We start from the raw sequence: 14,894 nt of genomic DNA on the forward strand, positions 1-14,894 counted from the left end.
CAGTGCCACATGATTATTCAGAAATCATTTTAATATGCTGCTTGGTGCTCAATAAACACTTCTTTGTTGAAAGCTGTTGTGCAGCTTAATAATTTTGATGGAAACCATGATTATTTCAAGATGCTTTGATGAATAGAAAGTTCAAACGAACAGCATTTATTTGAAATAGAGGTATTTTGTAATAAATGTCTTTTATTGACAATTTTGATCAATTAAATGCATCCTTGCTGAATAAAAGTGTTAATTTCTTTCTAAACTAAAGTTTTACTGACCACATTTAAACAGTAGTGTACTTCATTGTGGTGGTCTTGTAAATATGATCATTCTGACGTGACCTGCAGGCAGTGTGCATCCTGATCACTCAGAACTGTCATGGAAAGTCAAACTCAAGGGTGATAGTCTGGTTCATTAAGGCGCTTTTGTAAGTTTGTGTTGAAGGAAGAGTGAAAGCATTTGTCTTGGGGTGTGTACTCAGTCAATCACACGTTTGAGCTTAGTGTCTCTACCTCTCTTATTGCTTGGCATCAATTACTAAGTAGCAATTAGTGATCATTTTTTGTTCAGGAAAACTCTGAAAGGTACATTTGAAGTAACCGTAATCAGAGAATGCTCAGGAGACCTAAATGAAGGAAAACCAAGAACTGCACTTTTTCATCAGATGTTTCTCCAGAAGTTTCTATGAGTACAATGCTTTAACATTAAGTGGCTAGTATAGCGCAGATATTTGATTTCTATGAGCAGCTTTAGAGAAGACAAGTCTAAATTAAAACAAATTCTCATTTTAATGCTATTTCTGTCTATAAGCAATTAGAGGTATAAAAGAGATCTCATTTGTGGGTTTTCTTTTTTTGGGAGAGTTTATTTTGCAGGAATGATCCTGACAGATCTTTCGCTCTCTCTTTCTCTGTCTGAGAGTATTTTTAGTTAAGCTGCCACTGATAACACAAGTTATCACTCTGTGACCCCAGTGAAACATTCACTGTTTCTGTGGCATTTTCACATTTCCTGTGGATATTAATTTTGCGTAGGAAGCTCACCTAGTGTGCAGATGTGCCATGTTCATAAATGTGAGCAGGTCTCTCTCTGTTCATCTGAAGGGTGTTAATCTTACTTAGCTGTTTGTGTGGACACTTCCTCCCTCTATTCATTCATAAAAACAGCTCGTATGAAAGCCAAAACGTAGGCAATAACTCAAGTCCACATCACATTGGCTTGTTTTTACAAAGAAAGCATAGCAGATTCATCTCAGACACTTTAATTTTAGACTGGAAGAATGTTGAATTACCACAAATGCTTTAAAATTTCTAGTGTGTGTGTGCTGATCTGGTGTCAGGATGTCTCACCCTGTAATCACCGCTGGGAAAGCGAGAGCCGCTGTGGATCGCTGATGGCTTCGGCCACATTCTAATCACTCCTTTTTGAAAACGAACAGAAGGCAGAAAAGCTGAGGGAGAAAGTGCTCTGATTGGGAGCGGGATGAAGAGAAAGCTCCTCACAGGAAAGAGGTTTCGGCTTGAACGGATCCCCTCTGGTTCAAGTGGCCTTGTTCGAGAGACGAAGCCAAAGTCAGACAACTGTAATCAGCTGTCCACAAATACTGTCATTCACTAAATCAGGGGCCATGGAGGATAAGAGAGTATGTGTGCGCGTGTGTGTGTGTGAGAGAGGCTCTCATTCTTGTCATGGAGGAACCGTGTGTGTGTGTGTGTGTCATAGAGAGGCTCTTCAGAGCATATTTTCAGCTCTGGCTCTACTGCAAAATTCAGATGTTAGAGCTCATGATTTGGTTCTCTCTTTTTTCCCCCTTGTTAAATATCTTTTTTTAAATGTGAAATGTCATTTTACAGAACAAAATAAATACTTAATAATTGTTTTACGTTTTACCTTAAAGGTTAGGCTGCAAGGTTTTAGGTTGGCACCCATAGTTGATCCAAGAGCTATAACCGAGAAAAACACTAGCACCACTTTCTTTGTAACTTTAAGGGATAGCCCACCTAAAAATAATTTACTCACCCTCATGTCATCCCAAAGCTGTATGCATTTCTTCTGCAGAACACAAAATAATTTTTGGAAGAATATTGGGGACTAAACAACATTGGAGCCCATTGACTGAGAAACGTTCCTCAAAATATCTTCATTCCACAGAAGAAAACAAGTCATATATAGGTTTGGAATGACTTGAGGGTGAGTAAATGATGACAGAATTTTCACTTTTGGGTGTATTATCCCTTTTAGAGGACTTATTTGCCAATATAGAGGTTTACTTTTTCCCTAAAGTTATAATGCTGGTTGTAATGTTAGTTCTTGTAAGAAAATTATAATTTTCTACATTTTTTGAAACTGTGTCTTTAAGAATTCTTTATGTAAATGACCTCAATATTAGATATCAAGCTCTTTATTTCAAATAGAGGCTGGATATCTTGTTTTCCATATGGCCCCTTTAATATGCTGCTTTACTATGCTGATGTTGTTTACCCTAATGTCCCTTAAAATCTTCCAGCAAAAAAGACACCATTCCGGTCCATTTAATTGTATTCTATTTAATTCTATCGAGGCTCAGAGAGGGAAAGATGTCCTTGAGAAACACCAGTGACCCTGCGACAGATCTCACACACTCAAACACACTCACTGCTGCAGAGAGAAGGAGAGAGAGGAGGCTGTGTCCTTCTGGTAACGAGAGAGAGGTCATTCAGTGTTTTTGAGTGTGTCCTTGTTCATGCTGTTGGATTCCCCTTCAGCGTTACTGCTCTAAAACACCAGCAGGTGTGCGAGCAGATTGGTGGGAAAGTTACTCTTCTCTTCCATTTCTCCGGCTCCTCCCTGGAGCCCGTCGTCTGTGTTTCTGCCTGTTCGAGCTGAGCTGGGAATACATCTTCATAACTCGGATCTCATTTTATTAAGTGACAGAAGCAGATTCCTGCGCAAATAATGAGCGACATCCTCATATTATCACTAGCCTCTTCCTATATGTCTAGAGAGAAATGCCGCTCCTCTCTCAGGCAGGAGGGCCCTGTGTTGACGGACTCCGATACCGGTGTTCTACGTTTTTTCCTCGGAATAATGCAAGTTGTATAACATGCAAGCTCACTACTCCTGTATCACTGTCTTTTACCGTGCTGTCTGTCTCTCTTCTCCAGGAGGATTTAGGCAGTCGTGTCGGGTTGTCACCACAGAGAAAGCAGGAGAGAAAGTAATTGCGTTGTTGCAGTGCTTGTAGAAATCCCATCAGCCCTGTGGGCAGGCCTGTCACAGAGCATAAAGAGTAGGCTAAAAACTTAAGCATCTACAGACAGGGCAGCAGCGGCGGCGGGCAGGGAAACGCCTCTCGCAGAGACTGAGGTGTCACAGGAACCAGATGAAACAACTGCTGGTAGTGCAGGAACAGGGCTAGCTGCTGTTTCCATTAGCTTGATCTGTGCTGATAAGAACAGGGATGCTGGTAAATATCCAGGTTGAACGACCCTGATAACCTCAGAAAGCCTGCCGGGTGGATGCGATCTTGTTTTAGGCACTGATCTCCGGCCACTGGCTTGATTTGCATCCTGAATGAGTGGCACACGCAAGCTCCTGGTGCTCATGCAAATAGACAGGTAGATAGACAATCACATCTCTGCTTCAACATCATCTTCACTCTAGATTGGTGCGTTGGCTGGTGGGTGTGGTTATTACACATACAGTAACAGAATACACAGATTTATAAAGTATTTAAAGGTGTAGTGTGTAATTTCTCTTTACTACAATCACCAATTGCAAAACAACAACAACAACAAAACAAACTAAACAATGTTTCATTGACACTGAAAACTAGAGTAATACTTGCTGAAAATTCAGCTTAAATTACATTTTAAAATATATTGAAATAGAAAATTGTTATATTGTAATATTTCTCAATATTAGTTTTTACTGTATTTTTGATCAAATAAATGCAGCCTTTATGAGCATAAGAGACTTTTCAAAAACATGAAAAAAAATCTCAATTATTCCATTCCATAATTTTGACCGATAATATGATTAGATTAAATGAATATTCACAGTGCAGATCTGACAATATAACATTTTTCATAAAAAGCTGTTAAGTTATTGTGAATATTTAAAAAACAAATGATGAACACCAGCAATTTTAATGCTTTTTATTTGGCTATTAAATTTCTTAAAGTTGCATTTGTTTAAATTCTTCCTGCCTTTCATTCTCTCTCTCTTTTTCTCTTCTGGTGCACTTTTGCTCATCCTCCTGTCGCCTCTCCTTGAGTGCTGTAGAAATCTTTTGTATTTTCTCGGCTTGGGAATTAATCAGTGTTTTAATGCACCCCTCCTTCCCTCTATCCCTTAATTGAGTTTTATGGGAAAGGGAAGGATTTTTTTTTCTCTGTTATTGTTTTTATGTGTGACTGGAGCTGAAAAGCATCTGGACGTGTGTCATAGCAGAAGTAAACATGTCAGGAGTTTAACTGAATGGAAGGCTGTGTTAATGGGGCCAAGCACGTGTGTGGCATCAGTGAAATGTGATTTGTAACGGCATTATTAGCTGTGAAATCTTGAGAAGGTGCATCTGGAGGGACTGGAATCAACACTGTGCTTAATTTAAAGCTTTCATTAGGAGTTTGTTTACTGAGGAAGATGATCTTCAAATACAAATTTTGTTTCCTGATGTCAGACCTTTGACCTCAACATGAATGTGTGAAAGTTGTTTATATATTACTGAGAAAAGCCCTCAAATCTAGATCATTTAAGACATTTTTGTGACAAAAGAATTAGATTCATTGACAATGTTTCTTGTATTTTGTCTTCACAATTTTTTCTTTTTTAATTGTGGTTATATGTAAACTTGCAAATTAACTTCTATTGTAACGTCTTTGAACAATGTAATTGGAATTTTTTTTTTATAAGTGCTATTTTATATCGGCCAGTTTTTTTTGTGTGTTTTTTTTATATAGTTTACTACAGAAACAGATCAATCTCATTCTCACTGTCTGTTTGGTAAAAATATCTGCTCTATTTCTATCACTTGGTGTTTCATGCATCTTAATGTTTGTTACTAAAACTTAGGAAAATTAATGATTCATCTTTTTCTCTACCTCTGTATTTTTTTGTGTTGAACATTACAAGTAAAGTAAAAAACAAAACAAAAAAACATGCAAATTTAAACATACAAACTCAATGATCTGAATAGAAGTGTGCGTGATCTAGGTGTCTGCTGGCCCTGAAGTGTTTTGGTTTGCTCATGTTTTTCTTTTTTCTCTCTTTCTCTCCAGATGGTCACAAGAACAAAGAAAATATTTGTGGGTGGATTATCCGCAAGCACAGTCGTTGAAGACGTGAAACAGTATTTTGAACAATTTGGAAAGGTAAGACCAGAACCTCACTCCCTAACTAAATTCTAGTATGAACCTCTTCAGATTTCCATGCCTAGAGACAGACTCGCTCATGTCTGCTCCGGATGTGTTCGTTACAGCGCAGGGCTGGAAATGAGGACACAGGTGTATGAAGGCGGTGTGGTTGATTCAGGAAACTGTTGCTGGTGTTTTCAGTGATGTTGAAACTTAAGACTGTAGAATGAAGTATTTTTATCGAAACATTTACTGCCAAGTAGCTGACACTGATTAGAACCTGAAAGTCTGACTGTGGCTGGAGGCGGGGTTTGAGTTTGTGGGGTGGGGCTAGAATGACTGGGGGTGGGGTTTAAGTGTGGATAATGAATGGGGGTGGAGCTTGAATGTGTGTTGGTGGGGTTTAAGTGTGTGGCTAATGCTGGGGGTGGGACTTTAATGTGTGGGGGTGGAGTTTTAAGTTGTATTTAACTTGGGCTGGATTTAAACAATTGGTGAGATTTATGGGGAGGAGTTGAAAACGCATGTCAAGTCAGACACTTGCCGTTGTGATGTTCGTGCAGTATTTGTGCACTTTATCACAGATGAAGTAGATTAGATGCAATATTTGTCGAATGCACAGACATTTCAGAAGTTTTCGTTTACAACACTTCATTCAGTACTTAATGTAGTGCTCAATACAGCACCTGTATGCACAAGATTAAAAGCCTTTACTTTCTAAAAACCTTTTTTATTAGTTTTAGGTTTTATTTTATTAGGTTTTTTTATTAGTTTTATTTTGATAAACTTGACACAATATAACATTACATGATGCAATATAACATTAAGTTTACATGAAAAGAGTTTACTGTTAAAAAAACACTGTTGGTGTGGAGTTGTCTCAAGTTGGACAAAGTTTTTAACTGGTTTGGAGTGGACTGCTTCAAGTAAGATGCAGATTATGGCTGGGCATGACTGTTAAAGTTGGGTGTGGTGTTTGGGCTGGGAGTGGGTGGGATTTTAACCGTGGGTATAGCTAGATTGTTTTGGTTAGGGATACAGCAGTTAGATTGTTTTTTTGCTATTGCCATAGTTTTGGAAATTTCAACTCTGAATGAAACACTGCTGGCTGTTACAATTACCTGTCTGCTTATGTAAATAAAAATGAATCGGAGAGTAAATATTCACCACGACAGCTGCAATCATCGAGACTGAGCAGGAATCAGTGTGATTGAATGTGTCGTCTGAAATCAGAGCCCTCTCTCTCTCTCTCTCTCTCTCTCTCTCTCTCTCTCTCTCTCTCTCTCTCTCTCTCTCTCTCTCTCTCTCTCTCTCTCTCTCTCTCTCTCTCTCTCTCTCTCTACTCCCAGCTCTCTCTTTCTCACAGACTGGATTCAGCCTCTCTTTCTCAGGTGGATTTTTATGTTTATTAAATAAACTGACCATCCGCTGCACCCTGCCATTATCTCTGTGTGTCTGTGCAGCACTGAGACTCCCGCAGATGGGAACCCAGTCCTTTAGAGAGAGAGAGAGAGAGAGCAAGCAGTCAGGCCATTCACATGTCTGGACTGGACATGTTTGGAATTTCTTAGTGTACTTAAATGCCATCACTGTGTGTGTGTTAAAGTTCAGTTGTCTCTGAATGGATGTGGTTTATGTGCTTCTGCGATCAGGGTGAATTTGTGTATGCTTCTAGTTTTGTGTAAGCGTGTTTTTTGGGTAGTTGTGGCAGTTGGTTAAGAACTGAAATGAGGAAACAGGTGGTGATTTCTTACAGTTTTCTTACCTCTCTCAGGGAAAATACTGCGGAAAGATGTTGTGCTTTCACCAAGGTTTTCACCTCACAGCCTCTTTTTCATTCACATCTAATTAAATCTAGTGTCTCTTCTGGTTTATTAGTCTGCACTTTTTGGTTTAGTACCGGTGGTCCACTGTGATGGAGGGAAAGAAACGGAGAATCCGTTATTGAGCACAAACACTGATGTTCTTCACGCAGGTGTGTGCTCATACAGGGAGGAGAACATACACAAGTGTGTACTAGAGAGTTCACTCAAGTGCAACTCTGAACATCACACAGAGACACAGCTGGCCATCACTCAGAACGACTCCCTCCACAGACACGAGAGAGAGAGAGACTGCTGCCACCTCAGGGTGCTTGTGCTCTTCCGCTCAGAGGAAACAGAGAATTGTTTTCAGAGGATACAATGATGGTGGGGTCAGAGACAGGAAATGTGTTTCTGATATCATGGCAGATGTTTAGTGTGCATCGAGATTTTCTAAATAGCAGGTCGGTAATTAAAAAAAAAAGGCAGATGACTGTTTCCGTTTGTGTGGCGTCTAAGTGTATCGCTTCATTTAGTGACATGAATGCGTAATAACTGCAGCCAAATGGATTTAATGACCATTAGCAGATGTTCACAGCCCCAGCTACTGCAAAACAACTCGCAGACTCCATTTAAAAACACTGAAATACATTATATAGACGCAGGAGGATTTCACAGGAGTGCAAGGATGTCCTCATTCTTTCTTTTTTTTGTATTTGTCATATTTGTCACTGAAAATCTAGTGTCTGTGAGCTATAATTCTGATAGCTTTAGTTTCAGTTGCACATTTTCATAACTTTACATTTCGTGGCCTATATAATACCACATCTGCTTTCAGGGTGTATGTTAGTCATATATTTGCCTACGCTGCTCGTATGCTGGTCAAATAGAAGCATCTTACCTTGAAAATAAATTATGTTTTAGAAATGAGCATGGTCTTGCTCATAGTTTTGCCTGATATTCTTGTGGCTTTGTTGTTAAGGTGTGTGCTGTTGTCTTTTGAGATAGTATACAAGATTAGATATTGTACACATTCAGAAGTTTGGGGTCAGCAAGGATGCATTCAATGATTCAAGTGAAGAGATGTATTATGTTTAAAAAGATTTCTATTTCAAATAAATGCTGTTTTCAGCATTGATAATAATAAATCAGCAAATTAGAATGATTTCTGAATGGACACTTTTTTTAAAAGTGCATGATGCATGAGACACAGAAAAAGGCACGATCACAACGGTTTAAGTCATGTCCATCTAGTGCGTTTACATTGAAAAACAATGGAAAACTACTGTGTGAACAGTAATGTTCAAATGCTTGGCAAGATTTCTTTCCAAAACATGACAAAATCTTAGTGACCCCAAACCTTTGATTGTTGTGATGGCACACACTAGCTTTAGATGTTTGACCTTCAATCTGGTGTTTAGTCGACGTAAATGGGTGAAAAAAAGGGAAAACGCCTGGTATTTTTTGTTGTATTCATTTTTAAGCATAGGAAAAGTTCTTTTAGAGAGTCTGTTATCTTGTTGAAACATCAATGGCAGTATTGCTGATTACCAAGTGAGGTCAGTTTGAGGCGAGTTGGGAGTTGAATAATGTTCTAATAGACTCTGATTGGATGGGTTTTCTAGTTGTTGTCACTGTGGGACACAGTCTGAATTCTCCTGGCTCTTCATGTGATGGTGTTTGCATGCAGACAGGCATGAGATGATGTCCCCCTCTCTGACATTTAGAGGAGCTGATCACTTGGTTGCCTGTGTGCCCCACAGGGACTACAGGAATACACCCAATGCTGCAGCATTAGTGTGATATTTAGGCTTCATCCCTCTGTAAACGGAGTGTGTCTGTGTGGTGATCTCGTAATGGCTCTGATACTGATCCTGAAACAGGCCAGTGCTCCTCAGGCATCCGTGATACCCAGCGGCATCAGTCTGGCCCATGTGTTTTTGGAGGAGTCATCACTGACAAGCTGAATCTCAGAGAATTTTATGACCAACCTGCGATTGACAGCAGCTCTTCAACCGAAAGAGCAATGCAATTCAAATGTCATATTGTCATGTGCTCTTGACAGTGCTTCTGAAAAGAAAAGAAGTGATCCGCCTTTTGTGCTTTAGACGTGTTTTTAAACACTCTGTTCTAAAGCATTTTGAGGCCTCATAATTGTGCTTCAGACAAGAAGGCTCTTCCAAAAAGTAGGCAACTTAATTAAATTCTATGGCGGTCACTGAGAAGGCAATACCAGAATGTAAATTAAAACGAATAAACACTAAAATATGAATATATTAATTTAATACTGAAATATATTGATAAAAATTAAGGATGCAATATTTCTTGAACACTTTCCCTTTTATGGAAGCCAAAGGGGGTCCAATGTTGTTTTTTAACCTAACAATAGCATTCTTAAAAATATGAGGATGAGGATTAGTAAACTTTAAATTTCATTCTCTATCCCTTTAGGCATCATTAAACTGGTTAAATTGGTGTTGTTTTTTTATACTATCGAGGATGATTTTACATTGTTGTACATTTACTGTAAATGTAATTTTTTTTTATTGTCACATTTATTCTCTTTGCCAATAGACAATCTCACAGATGTTGTCGATTAGACTTTAATGTGCATTTAATAGACTTTAATAGGCGACCTTGAGTGTCCAGAAAGGCACCAAATAAATAAAATGTATTATTATTATTATTTAACACAAAATATTATTTTAACTTGCTTCATGTCTGCCTTAAAGTTATGACTTGACTTCAACATGCAGAGTTTAGCGTTTTTATGTCTTTAGTACATGATCTCTGGCAGTCTGAACTGCTCTGACAGTACTGAAATCTAATTGGGTTCAGTGTGAGTCTCTTAGACGGAGTATGTGCTGAGTGCGCAGATTTTTTTTTCTCTACCTTTACGGTTTGATCGCTCACGTACTTTGGTATATAAACTCACAACCTCTCCCGAGACGACTTCCGCCCACAGGCTGTCCTCTTAAAAGACAAAGAGTTATGTCCTTGTTTTTCCTCTTCCTCTGTCCTGTGTGTATGTATGTGTGTGTCAGGAGAGAGAGCATTAAGCCAGAGTGGATGAATTAACATCTTGCTCCAGATTAGGAGGATTTTTGTCTAAAGCCTCTTATTTCCCACACTTGAACAAGCACACTTGTGTGTGCTTTGGTGTTTGCATGTGTAAGCTTTTTTCCCCCCGTAAATATCCTGAGTAAACAAAGCTCTTCTTTATAATATCGGACAATTCAGACTGAGAATGACCTCACATATGTACACACACACACACACACACACACCACACCACACCACACCACACCACACCACACCACACCACACCACACCACACCACACCACACCACACCACACACACACCACACCACACACCACACACCAGAAATGGTATCTGGCCTTAAGTAACCTCATATGTTCACATTCATTCATGCTTCATTTGTCTCCTGCTATTTGAATGTCTATGATTAACTGAGAAATTAAAGGATTAGTTCACCCGTAAATGAAAATCCTGCCATTGTTTACTCACCCTTGTGTTGTTCCAGAAGAAAGAAAATGATTTTCTTTTTTTATGTGGAACACAAAAAGAACAATTTTGACATCATAGTGACCAGGGGCTGAACTGAAAATCACCATATAAGTAGCCCATAAGATCTGTGCGTTATATTCTTCTGAAGCCATACTGTGCAATAGCTTTGTGTGAAGACCAGATCAATGTCGTAATTCACTGATAATTTCCTTTTGTGGATCAGAGATGAAAGAAAATGTTTGGAATAACATGAGGGTGGTGTGACGATAGGATTTTCATCTTTGTGTGAATTATAAACAACAGTTCAAAAGTTTGGTTGGTAATAAAAAAAAATTGTTTTGTTGAAAGACGTCTCTAATGCCCACCAAGGCAAAAATACAGCAAGAACAATAATATTTTGAAATATTACCATTTAAAATAATTGTTTTCTATTTTAATATATTTTAAAATGTAATTTATTCTTGATTGCAAAGCTGAATTTTCAGCATCATCACTCCAGTCTTCAGTGTCACATGATTCCTCAGAAATCATTCTAATATGCTGATTTGCTGCTCAAGAAACATTTATCAATGTTTAAAACGTTTGTGTTGCTTAATATTTTTGTGGAAACTGATGCTTTTTTTCAGGATTCTTTGATGAATAGAAAGTTTAAAAGAGCAGCATTTATTTGAAATAGAAATCTTATGACATTAAAACTTTATTTATTGTCCCTTTTGATCCCAATTGAATGCATCCTTTTTGAATAAAAGTATTAATTTCTTAAAAATATCTTACAGACCCAAAACTTTTAAACAAACGGTTGTGTACATCTTTCACTTACATTTTTATGATTTATGATCTAATAATTCAGGGAGAATCGGCAGATGCAACACACTCTCATGAGGTTCTCTGCCCAGAGAGACATTTCACACACTGTAGCTTCAATATGTCTGTGGCCCTGTGACTTTGGAAAGGTTTTAATTATAGCGAATTTTGCGAGTGAGGTTTCATTTCTCTGTCTGTGGTGACCCCTGATCCTCGAATGCAGCCCAGCTAAAGGCAATATGAGGAAAGAAATCATGACATGAACCCCCACTAAAATGTGTTATTTATCTGTTTTTATTTTCTATTTGTAAGATGTGATTTTGCACATGCTTTAAGTAACAATCCATTCTTTCTCTACATCACATCTTTGTTCTGTTGTAAACATGTTCTGACTCTCTCAGCTCTCATATTTGCAGCATTTCACTGATTACTGACCCCTCATGTCCATTTCCTTGTTCTTCAAATATAATTGAATCACCCAGGCAAAATCAGAAACTTCAGAGTCATAACTTCCTCAGTATATCCCTCTAGTGACTTCTGTGGTAATCATCATCATAATGATTTTATGATTCTCATTTAATTCATCAGACAAATTAAATGAGGCAGACAAAAAGCGAGGGATTTGACTCTGAATCTAGCTTTAATAAACAAACTTGACCTCTGCCTATATCTTCCACTTACCCAGACCCCTGCGACAAGCTTTTCTGAATCTGTGAGTAGCAGAAGCATTCTGTGTAATTGATTTTAGATTTGGAGCAGAGCAGAAAGCTGGTATATAAGTACCTGACCCCCACCAAGTTTCTTTACACACAAAGAGATGAGTCTTGATTCGTTTGTGAATCAGATTTTTTTTTAATTGGTGATTTTGAGAATCACCCTGTCTGAAAATGTTTCTTATTGTGGTCTTTATTTAGACAGAGAATAAGGCAAGTTTCCACACGTCTTTAATTAGCGCTTCTTCATAAGGTATTTGTGCTGTAACAGCTGTTCACACAATCTGGGTCTTTAGTTCATTTGATAAAAGATGAACTACAGGCTCCTGTGACATTCTCAAAATTAATTTTGATATCATTATTTATTATTATTATTATTATTATTTCCCTTTATTTCTCTCTCTCTCTCTCTCTCTCTCTCTCTCTCTCTCTCTCTCTCTCTCTCTCTCTCTCTCTCTCTCTCTCTCTGTGGGTTAATGTTAAACACAATTGGATCATTTCAGTAATTTTCAGCGTTCTGTTCTCTGCTTCAATTCGTCAGTCATACAGTTAATCACACTAGCAGGTGTGTGTGTGTGTGTTAAGTGGGTATGAAGCTTCTAGATTGTCTAAAGAAGATAGTTTCTGACTTTTTGCTGCCTAAGTACTTGTGTGACCTTTAAAGAACAGCCTCCACACTTTAACTGTGTGTGATTTTTAACACAGCCATAATATAGGTATGAAATTTTGAAGGAAAAAAACTTGTCCAGAAGTTGGCTAAATCTCACATACTTTATTTTGGAGACATCTATGATAGCTTCTCGTCTCGGTCTCTAGCATGTGTGCGCAGATAATGATGATGCGATCTTCAGCTGTGTCTCTGCTCCGTATTAATTAGCTGTTGTTTTAATAGTCTGTCTTTTGAGTGCATTGTGTTTCGCACTGTTCTCTCGACGGTGTTTTCTGATCTTCAGTAAATGTGCCTGGAGTCAATCATACACACTTCAGTGACAAGTTTGCTGATCGCTGCCAGCATTACCCAGAGCCAATGAGTGATGAAAGACTGATCTACATTCACTAACCGGGAGTACAGGCGAGCAGCTAACATACAGTAGCAAGAGAGAACAGCTACGTCTTTAAGTGTTGACAGATGTTGTACAACCGTGATTCAATAGACTTATTCCTGTGTCGGAAGCATCAGATATTTAAAGGAGATGGATTATGGAAACCTTCCTTGCTCTGTTGAAATAACCAATTTGGTTACCAGCTCAAATCTTTAACCACTCTGTTGTAATAGACCATGGGTTTTAACCTTTCAGAAAGTCACTGACCTCTTCCACAGGGATTATTTATGCAAGTCTGACATTTTTCAAATTTCTATCAATTTTGTTTTTGTTTTTTGTATGAGGTTGGAATTGTGTGTGTGTGTGTGGTGATTACAGAGAATGAATGTTTAGGCGGGGAGAGGTAATCATCGTTAGCACTAACAGACTGCTTCATTAACTAGGCTGACCTTAGTGTTGACCCTCCACACACAAATGTGCGCTCATACATGCTGGCAGCTTCTCTCATGACACGAGCATCCATTATCCTCAATCCACACTTGCACGATGTGTGTGTGTGTGTGTTAAGAGAGGAATAAGATTGGAGACTCTGTAACCTCAGTATGGTTCATGGTTTGAGCTCCCAGATGACCATGTGTGTGTGTGTGAGAGCACTAGCCAGTGTAATTGAAAGGTCTTCAGAGTGAAACTGTGTGTCAGTTTATTCACAGCTGTTTGAGCTACTCTAATTGGCCACCACACACACTCACGCGTGCGCGCACACCATGAAAATGGGAGGAAATTACACAGTTTTGTCATGCATATTAATAAATGCATGTATTGCATGGCTCTCTGCAAACTGGAATACTCAATTCTGGTTGGTCAGTTGTGGATTTGAGGGGTCAGTGCTGTTTGTGTGAGTTGGATTACGATGCTGCTTTAGTAAGTCGCTGTCTATGCAGGCTAGTGGTTTTCAACCAAAGGACCTCAACACAGATCCAGGGAAATGCTACAAAACAATGCAAATTTGTTACCTTAAAAAAAAAAAAAAAAAAAAAAAAAAAATTTTAAAAGGGTGTTTTCTAGACCTGGAAAAGTCATTGATATTAAGAAACATTAAAAAGTCATGAACATTTCTTTAATTATTTATAATAATAGAAATATATATATTTTTCTAGTTATGTTGGGTAACAGTATCAGTTGTTATCAGAAATTGTTGAGACTGCTGCTAGTTTAAAAAAATTAAATAATTATTATTGTTTTTTTAATCCTTTAATTACAAACTACTAGTTCTTGAAACTTCTGTAATTACGGAATTTATTTATTATTATTTAAATTATACTATTTTATTTTATTTAAAGAATTTAAAATAAGTGGTACCAGAAATATCTTAACCTAAATGGGGGTCCTTTGAATATTGTCTTGGACAATGGAGAGCTTACTTTAGGGTTTAAGAAGAGTAGAACTTCTCTCTTCCCACAGGAAACACTGAACCACAGTCATGTCTGTTTATGCAAATATCACAAGACTCGCCTGAGAAAAGTGCCAATTTGAAGTCAGGTGATTTTTAATTGATATAATTTAGGTCTAGCACTGTAGTCGTGTCAGCTTAGTGAGATGAGTCATGTGCAACCTGCATTTATCAGAAACAATAATTTAGTGGGATTCGTCGTCTCAGAGGCTGGACTGTGTGTTCT

The 14,894-nt window shown here is 38.1% G+C and overlaps 1 protein-coding gene across 4 annotated transcripts in view; it reads left to right on the forward strand.

Moving 5' to 3' along the window:
* Window positions 1–14,894, forward strand: part of msi2a (musashi RNA-binding protein 2a) — a 136,808-nt gene that overhangs the window by 43,299 nt on the left and 78,615 nt on the right. For all 4 annotated transcript variants that reach the window (XM_082157626.1, XM_082157627.1, XM_082157628.1 and 1 more), the window contains exon 6: window positions 5,253–5,345. In XM_082157626.1, coding sequence (XP_082013752.1) covers window positions 5,253–5,345 — 93 coding nt within the window. The remainder of the gene's footprint in view (window positions 1–5,252; window positions 5,346–14,894) is intronic.

The sequence above is a fragment of the Leuciscus leuciscus genome, assembly GCF_965113295.1.
Source record: "Leuciscus leuciscus genome assembly, chromosome: 24".
NCBI classification, from domain to species: Eukaryota; Metazoa; Chordata; class Actinopteri; order Cypriniformes; family Leuciscidae; genus Leuciscus; species Leuciscus leuciscus.